Source organism: Ambystoma mexicanum, chromosome 1q, assembly GCF_040938575.1.
Source record: "Ambystoma mexicanum isolate Mex_15411 chromosome 1q, UKY_AmexF1_1, whole genome shotgun sequence".
Taxonomy (NCBI): domain Eukaryota; kingdom Metazoa; phylum Chordata; class Amphibia; order Caudata; family Ambystomatidae; genus Ambystoma; species Ambystoma mexicanum.
In genome coordinates, this window is record NC_090922.1 from 1,441,485,297 (window position 1) to 1,441,499,728 (window position 14,432).

At 43.1% G+C, this 14,432-nt stretch overlaps 1 protein-coding gene across 2 annotated transcripts in view; it reads left to right on the forward strand.

Annotated features, from left to right (window-relative positions):
- DMAP1 (DNA methyltransferase 1 associated protein 1) overlaps positions 1-14,123 on the forward strand; it is a 674,969-nt gene extending 660,846 nt beyond the window's left edge. For both annotated transcript variants that reach the window (XM_069642317.1, XM_069642318.1), the window contains one exon: positions 13,487-14,123. Coding sequence is in view for 1 of the 2 variants with exons in the window: in XM_069642318.1 (XP_069498419.1) it covers positions 13,487-13,546 (60 nt within the window). In the remaining variant the exon portion in view is untranslated. The remainder of the gene's footprint in view (positions 1-13,486) is intronic.
- The last annotated feature ends 309 nt before the right edge of the window (positions 14,124-14,432 follow it).

The window sequence follows — 14,432 nt, forward strand, 5'->3', positions numbered from 1 at the left end:
CTAACACATGGTGGACAATACCAACTATCGGATCCATATCAGGCACATAACTCTGGAACAGCAAGGTCTTAAGCTTACATCGAAATTCCATATGGCCGAAGATCGCTCGAAGAAAAGGGTGTGGGGTGATCTTGTTCCCTATTTTAGGAGCAAGAAAGCTAAACGATCTACAAACCCACCGCTGATATTTTATTTTCGGCACTATAAGCAAATTGCTTTAATATCTTAAATGTTGGCCTGGAATAGAACTAATCAGAAGGTTGTGATGGCCACAGGTAGTGGAAATCTTTAAGGACTGAATATGTGCACGTTTGTTTAGATAGATAAGGTGTGCAGCCGCTTTCTCAATAAGTTGAAGTTTCAGGATCTTTTTCTTTGAGAGACCCAGGTAAACAGTGTTGCAATAATGGAGGCAGCTTAAGATGAAGCTATTCATCAGTTCAAATCCGCTTTGGAGTGTTAAAATAATCAAGGACCCGTTGAAAAGGATTTTAGCCGGAAAAAGCAGCATATGGTCACTTTATTAATCTGGGCTGAAAAAGAAAGATCTGAATCAAACCAGACACCAAGGTTCTGGACAGATCTAACTGGACAGGGCAGGCACCCAGTGAACCGGGCCAAGAAACAAAACCCATCTGTTGCTCCATAATCTGTGGCGATTGATATCCCCAGAGACTGAGCGGGGTTATGTTTGCAAACCAGGACCTCAGTTTTATGTGCGCTGAGCAAAAAAGCAGTTCAACAACCTTCAGAACTCCATTTGTTCAATGCCTTCTATAGGGTCTGATTCATAGCCGTCCAAATGGAGAACAAGTTAAGTGTTTTGAGCATGCATATAAAGACAAAGCCCGGTCGCAAAAATGAGATCTGCCAAAGGTTTCATGTACAAATTAACAAGAAGCAGACTCAAAGCTGAACCTTGCAGGACACTGCAAATTATAGGTTTCAGAGAGGATTTGAAAGGAGATAATGATACGACTATTTAACCCACTTCCAAAGTGTTTCCATCAAGCCCATTCTGAATTGGTCTTCACCACCCATCTCTGGTGGAAAGGAGGTTGTCATTGCATAGTGGAGAGAGGCAACTCCCCACTTCCCATGCCTGGGCCTTCCAAGTGTTCTCACAGGTATATTAGCTTCTGTTCCTTCAGCACCCTTTGGACTGCTCACTTTGCTGCTACCCCTCTCTGAAGGCCCTCCTTTTGAAGGTCGTTTGCCACCTGCTTGGGAACAGTGCCCTCAACAGAGATGTAAGGGGGCTGCTACCCCTTTTACTTTCTTGTGCTGATGAAGGATGCAGACCTTTGTCAAATATGTGATCTAAGGCTTCTCAACTTGTACCAGCATAAGGACAAGTTGAATATGGTACCCCTATCCCAGATCTTCTAGGTCCTCGGGTTGCATGACTGGCTGATGTCACTAGACCTACTTCCACGTCGCAATCCATCTGAAGCATAGGAAGTACCCGAGGCTTGTGGTTAACACCCATTTCCAGTTAAATGGCATATTCTTCGGTCGGTCGGTCGGTCTGTCTTCTCGCAGGGTCTTTACCAAGCTGTGCATTGTGATGACTCTGGGGTAAAGGCTCATGTCTTACCCTACCTGGACAGTTACAGCGAGCCCACACTCCAGATCTGGTGCTGGCCAACTGCACCACACCTGCCATTTGCTACACACCTTGGACAGCTTCCTGGACTTCAAGAAATCTCATGTAACCCCATCCCAGTCACTCGGTTTCAGCAGCATCATTCTGGACACCCGCTCAGTCGTTGCTTTGTCCTCTCCTCCCTGAAGACAGGGTGACAGACATACTTCAGAGGGTTTTCTCTTACAATCATATTTTTGTTCCATTCTCGGCTTTCCTCCGTCTTCTGGGTCACAAGGCATCCTTCATCTTAATGTTGCCCAATGTTTGGTTGGCCATGTTCCCTACAGCAGATGCTTCATTGTCAGTAATCTTAGTATCAGGGTCACATGACATTGTATGAAAAGTAAATCAAAACAATAATTTGCGCCAATTATCACTTTTTTAACGTGTTCTTGCTGTGTACAAATTGTTGTTTTTATAAATTCCATGTAGTCATGATAGTCTTTTCGAGCAATGTTTTCAGGTCCTTTTTAATTCAAACAATGATTCAGAATTTCTTCAATTCAAACAGTACTTTCAATTCCTCAATGTTTTCAATTACTCTTTAGTTAAAACAATACTTTGAATTCCTCAACACGTGTTTCCCTACCTTATGTCAGGTTAATCGGGAGGAAAGTAACAGATTAAAACCAAAATTCTATTTAAAAATGAAGTCAACCTGTTCTAGGCTCACATACTACTAAACACAAAACATCATGCATCTCAAACTGACACAAACTCGTGTTGAGGAATTAGAAGGTATTGGTTGAACTGACGAGTAATTGACATTTAGGAATTGAAAGTACTGTTTGAATTGAAGAATATTTGAAATCATTGTTTGAATTAAAAAGGACCCGAAAACATTGCTCGAATTGACAACATGACTACAAGGAATTTATAAAAACAACAATTTGTACATAGCAAGAAGAAATTAAAACACCTTGAAAATTGGCACAAATTATGGATTGCATTTACTTTTCATATCTTCAATCATTTATTGGGCAACCTAAATAGCAGGAATCAATTTTTGCAGTCCTTTTACTCTTTCATCTATTTTGAATCCTAAAAACAGCTATCAACAAGCTCTCGCCAACCGTTGCTACAAGACTACAATTATTCACCCCACATTGACATGACATTGTATTAGGACTTCCTCAGGTGGGTGGGGCTAGCACCTCACAAACTGGGGGCTATCATGCTGACCCTTGTGCCATTCCTTCCCTTTGTGGCAGGCAAGTGTGTCCTGACCCTGCTAAAAACATTGGCCATGCATTACCTCAGCAAGCAAAGTGGTGTGGGGATCACTACTTCTGGGCAGGGTAGCTATAAAGTTGTAGTTCTGGGCTCTGCAGAACAACATGTGTGTTGGCTGCCAACCTTGGCAGCAGTCTTGGTGGAAGTCCTGGATGAGATAATCGCCCTTTGGGAAAACACTCCAGTTTCCCTCTTCACCTCTGGTCTCAACAGTATGTGCATGTTGTGCTACTCCTGCATGATCGCCGGTGGACCCATTGATGGGTGAATGCAACTTCGCTCTCTTTAAGGGGTTCCCATGGATTAGTAATTTCGTTTCGCTGTTTTTACAGACACTGCAGAATTTGGGTCCACCATGATCCTGAGAATTCCGGTCTGGTCTCAGAATACATGGTACCTGTGATGGTGCTAAAATGGAAGTCTGGAACCCTTGAATTGTCCTGCCTTTTCTGTTCTAGGCTTTCAGCTCTCTTTGACCCCGCTGGGTGTGCAGATCGGAACTATGAAAGTCTACCGGGCCACCATTTTGGACTTGAGGGTCCCATGAGAAGTGCTCATTTTATACCATCACCACTGCTGTGCATTTCTTTCTGCACGTTATTGCTCTAAAGATGGAAAAGGAGATGCAGGGAAAAAGTGAAAACAAGGTTTTGAATAATATTTTGATACTGGCGTTAAGCAACCTCGGTTTTCCAGGTCTTGCATATTTCAATGAAGCGCCCATACCTGGTATTCTCTAAGCAGAAAGTGACTCTGAGGGTGCGGCCAACCTCCCTTCCCACTGTCGTGCCAAATTTCCATCTTTCTCAGAAGATGCATCTTCTGTTTTTTTTTTTTTTTTACCCTCAACTACTTCCAACCAAGGTGGAGAAGTTTCATTGGCTGAACCCCAAGCGTGCTTTCAGGTACTATGTCTCTCTGGTGGAGAACAACCAGAAGTATGGCCAGCTGTCCGTTGGTTACACTGGCACTCGTACGGATAGAGCTGTTGCAAAGCAGATTCTGTCCAGTGGATCGTTCTCTGCATTTCATCGTGCTATGATCTGCCTAGGAAAGATGTGCCCGCACTTCTCAATGCTTACACCACTAGAGGTCTGACAGCCGTTTCTGCCCAGCATAGAGGTGTTCCATTTTGGTCAACAGTCAATACTTCCAGGTTTCTTTGTCTGCTAAGAGTCCCTATTTTGGGTCAGACGGTGCTGCAGATGTTTTCTGATGTAGGTGGTGATTCTCACTATCCTCCCTCTGCCGGGTTCTATACCACTATGGGAGTGTATATAAAATAAGGAATCCGTGGCAGGAAGGAATCTGTTAAAACTACAAATTACTAACCGCTCGGTAATGTTCTTTCTGGTGCATTTGTCCTTCCTCCAACAGATTTTTCATGGCCCTCCCATCGTACTCCTCTTGTTGGATAGCTTGTTTACCTCTTGCTGTTCTGAGGTCCCTTAGCTGATGAATGCTGAGGTTGTGATGTGCTAATGGTTCCATATATACTGCCCCTCACATCATGTCCGGCATCATGGATGTGATCAGAGCCTTGTAGAATTTACATAGAGCCACATGGCATCCCTTGTGGCTGAAGCTTCTAAATGCAGCGGGTTCAGGAAGAGATCTATGGGGATCTGTGCGACATTACCAATAGGAAAGTAAATTGTTCATTAATCTTATATTCCAAGTAAGAAAAATGCTGTGCGATAATGTTAAAATCCTAGTTATATCCTGGATAAATACCACCCCTGACACCGTGCCTATAGGCACTTCAGTTTGCTTTGCACAGTGGCTTTCATATGTGCTTGACCAGGAGTGGTTCAAGTGATACATGCAGAAGAAAAACTTGCAGTCCAAATATGACTCCAAATGTAGGGCAAGGAATGGTAAAGCGTTCTTCTCATCTCATAGTGTCAAGGCTAATAATTGTACGGGAAAAAGGTGCAAGATTGTAAAATACACATTACACCTGGGGCGTTCTGTTAAATCGTGGCTGTTTGTTTCCCCCAGTAAAATTAATGGCACCGCTCAGTGTAAATAATGAATTCCTTTGGCTCAGTTATGTATCGCGTCCAAGACTACTTTGAAAACATTGGCATTTTGCCCTCTACTTTATTACAGCAAAATGATTTATATTTTTCTAATCGCATTCTGATAGCAAGTAAGTGTCACATGGTGCCTTTTTCTCTGTAGGTCTGGTTATCTAAGCACTTTCAGTTGGTCTATTTTGTTTTTTTAAAGCAGGAAAAAAAACCTCTCTTGATCCTGCTTTTACAGACTTTTTTCCACCTATTATTTTTCGATTACCTTATTTATGTGTGAGTAAGATCCTGGAGTGAGCCGTAGCAGATTCACTCCAGTAGTTTGAGGAAAATGGGCACATTGCTTGACTTTCAGATCGGTTGTCGACCACTGATGGGAACTAAGAATGTGCTTGTCAGTGGTGGCGATGTCGAGGCACTGAATATTTTGGACTTATCTACACTCTTTGAAACAGTCAACCACACACACTTGTTGATCATATCAACTCACTTGGATTTTCTGATCTGGCCTTTTCAGTGAATTATTTCCTCTGCTTAGTATCACTGGTCCCTCTATGAATCGTCACCTGAACGTTTCTCAGGGATCTGTGCTCTTTCCTTTACATGTAATCTTTACCTGTTGGCACATCTTATTGGCTATTTGGGAATACTTATTTATTTATTAATGCTTCTCATGCACTTATACAAGAAATCCATTCTGTTTGAAATTGCCTGCAGGGCAGCAGGGAGGGAACACGGGAAGCATTACAATTAAATAATAAAATTGAGAAGGGAAGGGACAGCCGAGCCTACTATGCCTTGTGAGTATTCAGAACATGCACGTGCAAGAAGGAAGAGGGCAGTGGAGTAGGTGCTATGGGGTCCGTGCTAGAGGGTGAGCCACAGATGGAAGTGCAAGGAATGGTAAGTGCGGCCAGGAACAGCGTTGGGAGGAAAGTGCAAATCTCCAGTGTGGAGGGTGTGCCGAGGCAAGTGCTGATGAATACGGATACTGGGGAGATTGTGTGTGAATAGTCAGAGGCCCAGTGGGTGTATAAGGATCCAAGACACCAATCAAAGCAACTGTGGGATCAGCAGAGGACGGAAGAAGGGGAGGAGAAGGAAAAGAGGAGAGTCTTGAGGTGCTTTCGGAACTTCAGAAGGTCCTGTTCAAGACTCAAAGGGGGGGGGGGGCCTGTTCCAGAGGAGCTGAGGAAAGCAAGCAGCCTCCTGCTCTGTTTTGTGAAACGATTTACTCAGAGTTGCTGCCAGAGGAGCGTAGAGGTCTAGAAGGAGAGTATTTGGTAAGAGAGAGTTGCAGATAGTGTGGTCCTAGGCCCCAGACAGCCTTGTGGATGATGCAGAGGGTTTTGAATTTGATCCGTGCAGCAACCGTGATCAATTTTACATCTGCATATCCGACACTCTGTGTGACGAATCAGGCAGGCAACTTCTGTGCTTGTCAGAGTGGCATTGACGCTTGGATCTCAGTATGTTTTTATTTATGGTCACCCTCTCTTCCCACATATATTTTTGGTCTGTTGAAATTCCTATTAACATTGTTCCTTTTCTTTCCCACTGCATCATGGGAGGCAAATCAATGCAATTGAAAGTGGTCTTTTGTAACGTGCACCTGCCATTTATTTTGGTGGCTTTGTTGGGCGTGTCCAGATGAAACTGCTTGACAAGGCTTCAGGTGGTACCTTCACTCCATGAATGACATCGAAGTGGCTCAGCCACCAAGGCACAATTGTACAAGCTTGTGCCATCTAAGAACTGCTATGACACATTCCATATCCCGTCTAAGGGCTTGAAATATTTCTATAGGCGTGACCTTCAGGGATATAGAGTATCCAACAGAAAAAGCATTGCAGATTATACGTTAAGTCTTAGAGTTAGATTACCAGACATGGTGGCTGTTGCCAGTTGAAGGAATATGGTAAGACAAAGAAAAATGTCCTGACAGGAAAGTGATTTCTAGAAGGAGATAGGAGATACGTTCCTATTAGTTATTCAGTGTACGTAGTAGTTGGAGTGCTCCAAGGTTTACACCTCTTCCTAGTAGATTGAATCAAAATCTAGGGTACTTGCATTCCTGCTGGAGGTTTCACACAAGGATCTAAAGGAGCAGGCCAGTGTCTAAGGACATAATCCAAATTAGCGTTGGACAATGTTAAGATGAAGTGCCGGTGGGGAATTTACCCAATAATGGGTTTGTAGTAGCGAACAGACATGTCGGTGTTCCGGTAATCAGGGAAACCAATCGTCTTCTTGTCCGTGAGGTCTACAAGTGAGCTCGCAAGACTACGTGGCAGGGATTACAACCTCCATGAGAGCACAAATTACTAGGGTGCCATCTTTACCTCCTGACCTTCATGGCTCCTTCTCACAATTCGTTCAGAATGGCATGGGTGTGGCCAGGCATATTTTGCAATATGATTTGGATTTCACAGTATGAATCTGTCGGTCTTTAGCCACTGGCATGGTTTGTAGACAGCATTCATGAATACAGGCAGCTAACCTTGCCATGGATGTCCACGTGAAGCTGCTGGGCATGTCTTTTGTTGGGTGTAGCCAGTTTTGAATCACTTGAAAAATCCAAACCCTCTAGACAGACTACAAAGTCATAATAGCTACTATCCACAGGGATAGCAGCAAAAATGAGGACCACTTATTGACCCTCCACAGGCAGAAGCGCAAGCAAGACTGAAGCTTCGGCCTTGGATCCCGCGGCCACCCCAAAATTGATCTGATTTATTTGTTCTCTAAAATGCCTGTCGAGGACAGGCTTTGACTCCATGCAAGAGCCTGGCTGGAGGTCACATCTGGCAGTTGGATCAATCACATTATAGATGATGGTTATTGTCTGCCATTTTCTCCATATCATCATAAAATTCCCCTCACTTTGCCCTTGCCTGCTCTGCAACTGCTGCTACTTCAAAGGATCTCTCCGATTTTGCTGAAGGGGGTGGTGGAGCTTTTTCAGCAGAAGTCTGGAAGGGCTGAGGTTTGTTAATTCTCACTACCCAAGAAACACTGGGACTCAGACCCTTCCTAGGAGATTCCTCAACAAGCTTCTCTGAAAGGAACGATTCAAGATGGTCACGCTGGCCTATATCCTCCAGGTGTTTGATTTGTGCTACTCGCTTTTATTTTGCTAAAACTCATCACAGTTTAAGTGCCGTTGCGAGCCTTTTTTCCATCAGTCAGAGATTTAATTTTCCAGCTCTACCTAGATAACGCCACCACCATGCACTACATCAACAAGATGGACACGGTGGGTGGGTCTCTTAATCTGTGCAGTGAAGCCATGCCCCTTCGTTCTTGGTATCGAGAACAAAGTGAACAAGACCGCTTTCACCTCACCAGAATTCTGAACATTCAGGGGAGCACTCCCAAGTCTGCTCTCTGGAGTTTCCTACAAGTGGGAGCTGAACCCGAGATAGAGAGGAGTTCTTTATCATGTTGGTACTACCCCAGATCAATCTGTTCACTTGCAACTTAAAAAGGTAGTGAGCGATCTTCTGCTCCAGGTAGTGTCGTGTGGGGAGCTTCTTGGCCGATGCACTGGGAGTTTATCACTGTCTGTGCATTCCTCCATTTCCACTGATTCCTTTGCTGCTGGCAAAGATAAAGTCGAGTATACAATGGTCTTGATCCCTCCAGCCTGGGCACGAAGGACCGGTTTCCCGGTCATTCTGAATATGCTGCAGTGTCTTCTTTGGAGGCTCCCTTGGAGGGAGGATCGTCTGATAGAAGCTTGCAGCAGAGTGCTTCACCCCAATGCATTGATGCTGAGCCTTCATGTATGGCTACTTAGAGTTTAAGGACCAGGGATTGGAATCTCTACGAGGAAGTTCTAGATGTGATTTTATTTTTGTGGCGTCCATCCACCAAGTCCATTTATGTGTGTCGCTGGCAGATGTTCTGAAGTTGATGTCGTGATAGGGGGGATGACACGTTTGTGTACATCACGGCACAGTTCCCAAATGTGTTATCTTTGGCCAGCGCATGTTTGAACCATGGCACAGTTTCTGGTTGTTTGGCAGCGCTGTCATGTTCAAAATGACATGTGAGCCAAGTGTCCTACACTGTGGCAATGGTATTGCAGTTTTTGAAATACTTAAACAATGCTTTCCTTCACAAACCATAGTTTACGACCTCACCATGGTACTGCCATTTCTTATGGCCAGTCAGTTTGAGCCTCTTCCTTCTAATCCTATGAGATTGTTATATTTTACGGCTTCCTTTCTGGTGGCCTTATTTTAGCCAGAGGGGTTTAAGAACTAGAGTCCCTCTACCATTCATGAAAAAGATCCTCAGAGTGGTCAAACCATCATTCTTGCCTAAAGCACTTTCTGAATTTCATTTACAACAAAAGCGCCACCTACCAGTGTTTTTTCCACCACCTCATCCATGTAGGACCGAGGACAATCTCACTGGATGGACCCTAATGGGGCTCTTAGGTTATTTGTTTCCAAGACCCATTACTTCTGACTAGCTGATCATGTACTTTGTTGGCTTTTCCAGCCACACGAAGGAGATTAACTATTACAAAATGTACAATCACCAGTTGCTCTGCTCTAAAACCTGTAATGAGCTAGCCCACAAGGAAGTGCTGGTAGGCCCACATGCACGTTCTACCAGCGGTCAGGCAGCTTAATAGGCTCCTCAGAGGGGTGGCTCCTTGGCAGAAATCTGATTTGTCATGCAGCAAGTTTGACTTCAGTCTATACATTAGCGAAACATTATCATTTGGATTCATTGGCTAGTGAGGATAGGAAGGTCTGTTCTGCAAAACATCCTAGTGTAACAGGGCATTTGCTTTCTTCTCCAACCGCCAGATTTCTTGTAGTATTGTTTTGGAAGTCTTTCATAGATGGAGAATCTGTGGGAGAAACAGATTTATGAGGGGAACAAATTACTTCCCTCTGGTAATGTTCGTTCTGGGGGATACTCTGATTCCTCATTGCCCTTCCCGCCTAGCCCACTAAATTAAGTACTCCACAGTTTCATTGGAATTTTTGCAAGATTTATCTCACGTTCAAATCATCAGTTCAAATGTTGACACTGGGACAAAAAGGTGGAAATGAGAAAGATGTTGCAGGCAGCGTCAGCAGTTCCAAGCTGTAAATGAAGATGACATCATGTCTTAGGCAAAAGGACGTCAAGGGGCTATGATGGAAGCATCCCAGAACCGCATGGAAAATCTTTAAAGGCATGACTGCATCTGAAAGGTTTTTCATCGATGACGAAATAGTGTAAGGAATTATTCTATTTTGTCTTTATTTTTGGGTATATTGGGATTTATGAAGTGCTTTCGCCAAACCTCTGCACATTAATTTACATAATATGGTACAAAAACAATGCAATGATTAGCGAGACAGTAACTGGAGTCAATGGGTAAAGAGGGTGACGAAGATGCGAGAGGACAAGCTTTCAGGTGAGAGCGAAAGATGTGAAGAAAAGAGAACAAGCGTATTTGAGGGGGTAGTTATAGGGAGTTCCATAGTTTTGGGACAAGCAGATAAAATGAGCGGAAATGAGAGGGGGCACATGGAGGCTTAGGAGTAGTTATGGGGTGAAGATGATGTAACCGAAGAAGTCGGAACATAGTGTAAGAGGACATGAAAGCAGCAAGATGAGGGTTAGCTAGTCCATGATAACACTTGAAAACAATCGAAAGAAAATGGAAACGAAGCAGATAGTCAAATGGCATAGTTATACACTGAACGTAGTGGGGTGAGATGCAAAGACAAAAGGCCCATAAGGAGAGCCGAGCAGTAATAGATGAGGGAGAACATGTTGGAGGTGATGAGGTTTTAATAACTGGTAAAGAAGGAAAAGGACGAATATGGTGGATATTGGCAGACATTTGCTGGCAGTGGAAGAAATATGGGAAGAAAAGGAGACTGAATAGTCAAAAGATAAACTGTGATTCTGAGCAGAGGATGAGAATGAGTAAAGTGAGGGAGGGAACTAGAGGGCAGGGGTAGAAAGTTGACTAGAAGAGGAAGGAAAGGAAAGAACTTTAGTCTTATATGGGTTAAGAGATGAGAAGCAAGAGGTCATCCAGGATTGTAAAGCAGACATCTTCTAATGAAGAGTCAGAGAGAATGTGAAAGGAAAGATCTGTGTGTCATCCCAATAGAAATTAGATAATAGATTAAAGGACTCAATGCGAAAAAAGTGGAATGGAATAGCTTGAGAAGAGCAATGGGCCAAGCACAGCGCCTTGTGGGACACCTTAGAGGAGAGAATGAATAGAAGAGGGTTGGCCAGCCCAGGAAACAGAGTAAGAGCGATTAGAGAGATGGGAGTGGAACCAGTGAATAATGTCGACTGAAAAACCAAGGGAAGTGAGAGCAGAGAAAAGTGTGGGGTGATAACCTGTGTCGAACGCAGCCGAAAGATCAAGCAGGATGAAGACCTACTGTGTCGAGAGGAAAGAAAGGAGTTAGTAACTTGAAGAAGAGCAGTTTCAGTGGGGTGACCTTGCCGGAAGCCAGATTGAGTCCGAGGAAGTAACGAATGTAGATTGAGAAATCTGAGATCCGAGCAGACGGATGCACGTAGAGAAGAGACTTTAGAAGTTAAAAAGCCAGCAAAGTCAGAGGAAGAAAGACTAGAAGTGATAAACTGGCAGGGCAGGGGGAGAGAGAGCATGCGAGTTATGACATGGAAAAAGCAGGAATGGTGAGAAAGAGAGGACGTTGGTGAAGAAAAGTAAAGTATTTGTAGTGGTGAATATCCAGTATTGTCTCCAATGGAAAGAGCATTACCTAGCTAAGTAATTTGTTATTTAATCACAAAGCCAAAAAGGTAGGGATTAAATAACTCCCACTTCAAAATCACACCTGGCACTCTTAACTCCTCAAATCAAACAAGTCTCCCAGAAAACAGACTAACAACCTCATGTATTAAATAATGTCCTATCTTGAGATGCAGTCAAAATTGTAGTAACCAGAGAGCTGTTTTTATCAAGACTTGAGTGCTATAAAGGCATCTACGTGGGTCTGAGCCCAAACCTAATACTCCAACTTGAACTGATACAAATTAAAGCGGAAAACCTTGTCCCCAAAATTCCTCCACTCACTACAAATTGAACAAATAATCTGAACGTTGCAACTTTAAAGAAACTCCAACGCGGGTAGAAAACTAACAGGGCTAGGGGTTTAGTCTATAGCACACTACCTGCAGAACTCAGAGTGGAATCGAGCTTTTCAAAATTCAGAAAAGGTCAAAGACTAGGGATATTTGACGCTGTTTCAAAGGCAATACAATATGATCTTCTCGTCATGTGATCCCTTGTCTATGGTTCCTATCGATCCTTTGTGACTATTACATCCGGTGACACTTGTCAACCTATGATATAACCCTACTCCAATTGACCACTGTTTATTCTCCATGCAATTTGGCACTGGCCCCTTATGCTGATTTCTAGCTGAACTAGAAACGTTCATCTTTCTGTTGTGAATGATTAGCAAATAATCCTTCCCTTTCAGCCCCTTTTCTCCACTTCACCCCATTCAGTCTTGCGCTCCCTTTCCAACCATTGTTGTTTACTGCAGTTTTCATGTTACAAAACCTTAGAGTGAATACAATGTGGTTGATAAGTGAGTACCGTTAATCTTGGTAATAGATTTTAGCACATGGAAATCGTTATTGTCCTCCTCTCAGCCAATCAGAATGTTGAGTGTCGTCAACAACTACTGGTATTGAGTGCACTCTGAAGATTCGGTCTTCAGAAGCAGATAGGAAATAACAATGCAATTTCCAGGGAAAACTTTGGTTGAGCAAGACACTTCCGCTCTGGCTTGACCTGTTTTGGCTGCAACATATTGGAAAATGCTTTCACTTTGTAGTAGAGAAACAGTTTACTTTTATGTGACGCTTAACGTATGCTCATTTGAAACCTGTTCCAGTTCAGCTTAGTTGCATTTAAATGCTTAACGTATGAAGACAAACTAGCTATTTCAATACTACAAAAAAAATATTTTCATTTACTAATTTTAACTATTTACTTTGCTCATTCTAAATGCCCCATTTTTTACTTCACCACTAAAACTCCAAAAATGTATTGCTGCTGCCACCATGTCTTATTAGCCTTATAAACATCGGAAGGGGACATTATCACCTGTATGATGGACCCTTCCCCAACTTATGGCCCTCGGCTTTGCCTCAGCCCATAACTTGGTTGTGGGTCATTATCCTGTGATGACTACCCATCCCTCAGTCTATAACCCTATATTATTGCATCACTATGAAGATAGAGAAATCAAATGTGAAGTATTATAAGAAAACCTTGTGGGATTATCCATTTCCAAGCCAACGATTGGGAGAGTGTTGTTGGACCAACCGGTCACAATATAAAATTGGAAGGTTACAAGAACATAGTCTTAAAATAAGGGGTGTAGGCAAAATCAGGAAGGACTGAAGTGGGAACACTAGCCCTTAATGATCAATGTTAAATCTAGAAGGGTTTATGTGTAAGGTGGAACATTAGCTGGTAGACTTGTTGAGCTAGCTCTATGTGCCATCATATTCTTTGTCTCTGTGTATGCTTACTTTGTCCTTTTCTTCCCCATTCTAGAGAAAACGAAGGGAATCTGCTTCCAGTTCATCCTCTGTTAAGAAGATCAAGAAACCTTGACATCCAGCACTGAGTCATGAGTAACTGCTACGGAGTGAGCCTGACCAGTACAACGCCTGAGAACCACTGGATTGCCATTGCGTTTCAGCTGACAACTGGTGATCCTCCCTCTCGGGTGCAGCCTTTGGGTGGGAGTCAAACAGGATGGAGCTATAAGAAAATAGTAGATAACCTGTGTTTCTTGTTTGACCTGCAAAGAACACGTGCCTATGCAGAGGCATTTTTTTCCCACTACTTGCAGCTATCTTTCCAGCTAGGAAAACTATGGTCTGTTGCTTAGTTTACCTTGTGCTGGATAAGACTTGACATCATTGACTTTCATTGTAACAAAGATGATACAAAAGAGTTGTGTGAGAAGCAGCAAATGGTGGTACCAGCTTTTCCTTGAAATCCTGTGGCAAGCACACTGATGAACTTCAACATGCTTCAATGGTTGCGGCATGAATAGTACCCATTTCTAAAAACCAGCTGTCAAAGCTGGTGTTTAGCTTATAATATTTAGGTCTACCTGTGAATAACAGCAGGATTGTCAAGGACAGTAGTTGTGTTTTGAATTAAAAAAATTCAATTTCTTGTATTTTTCTATGAGTTTTGATTATTTTATTTAAACTGCGTTTCCCGCCCTAAAAAGCCTTGAATTGGTGCACGAGGGGCAGGCTACCAAGTTGATACATTCACTGTTCCATTTTGGAGGTGGAGAGTTTGTCTGAATTATTGCAGTCTTTATTGAAGTGATTGGAGGGAGGAAGGAGGATTGCTGTCCTATCAGTGGACAATCATGTGAATGTAAGGCTCAGAAATGTTATCATGCAATGTCAGGATTCCCAAGTCCATGGTAGGCATGTTCTGTGTTAAGGTGAGATGGAGGCTGGATCCAGCTGCGATC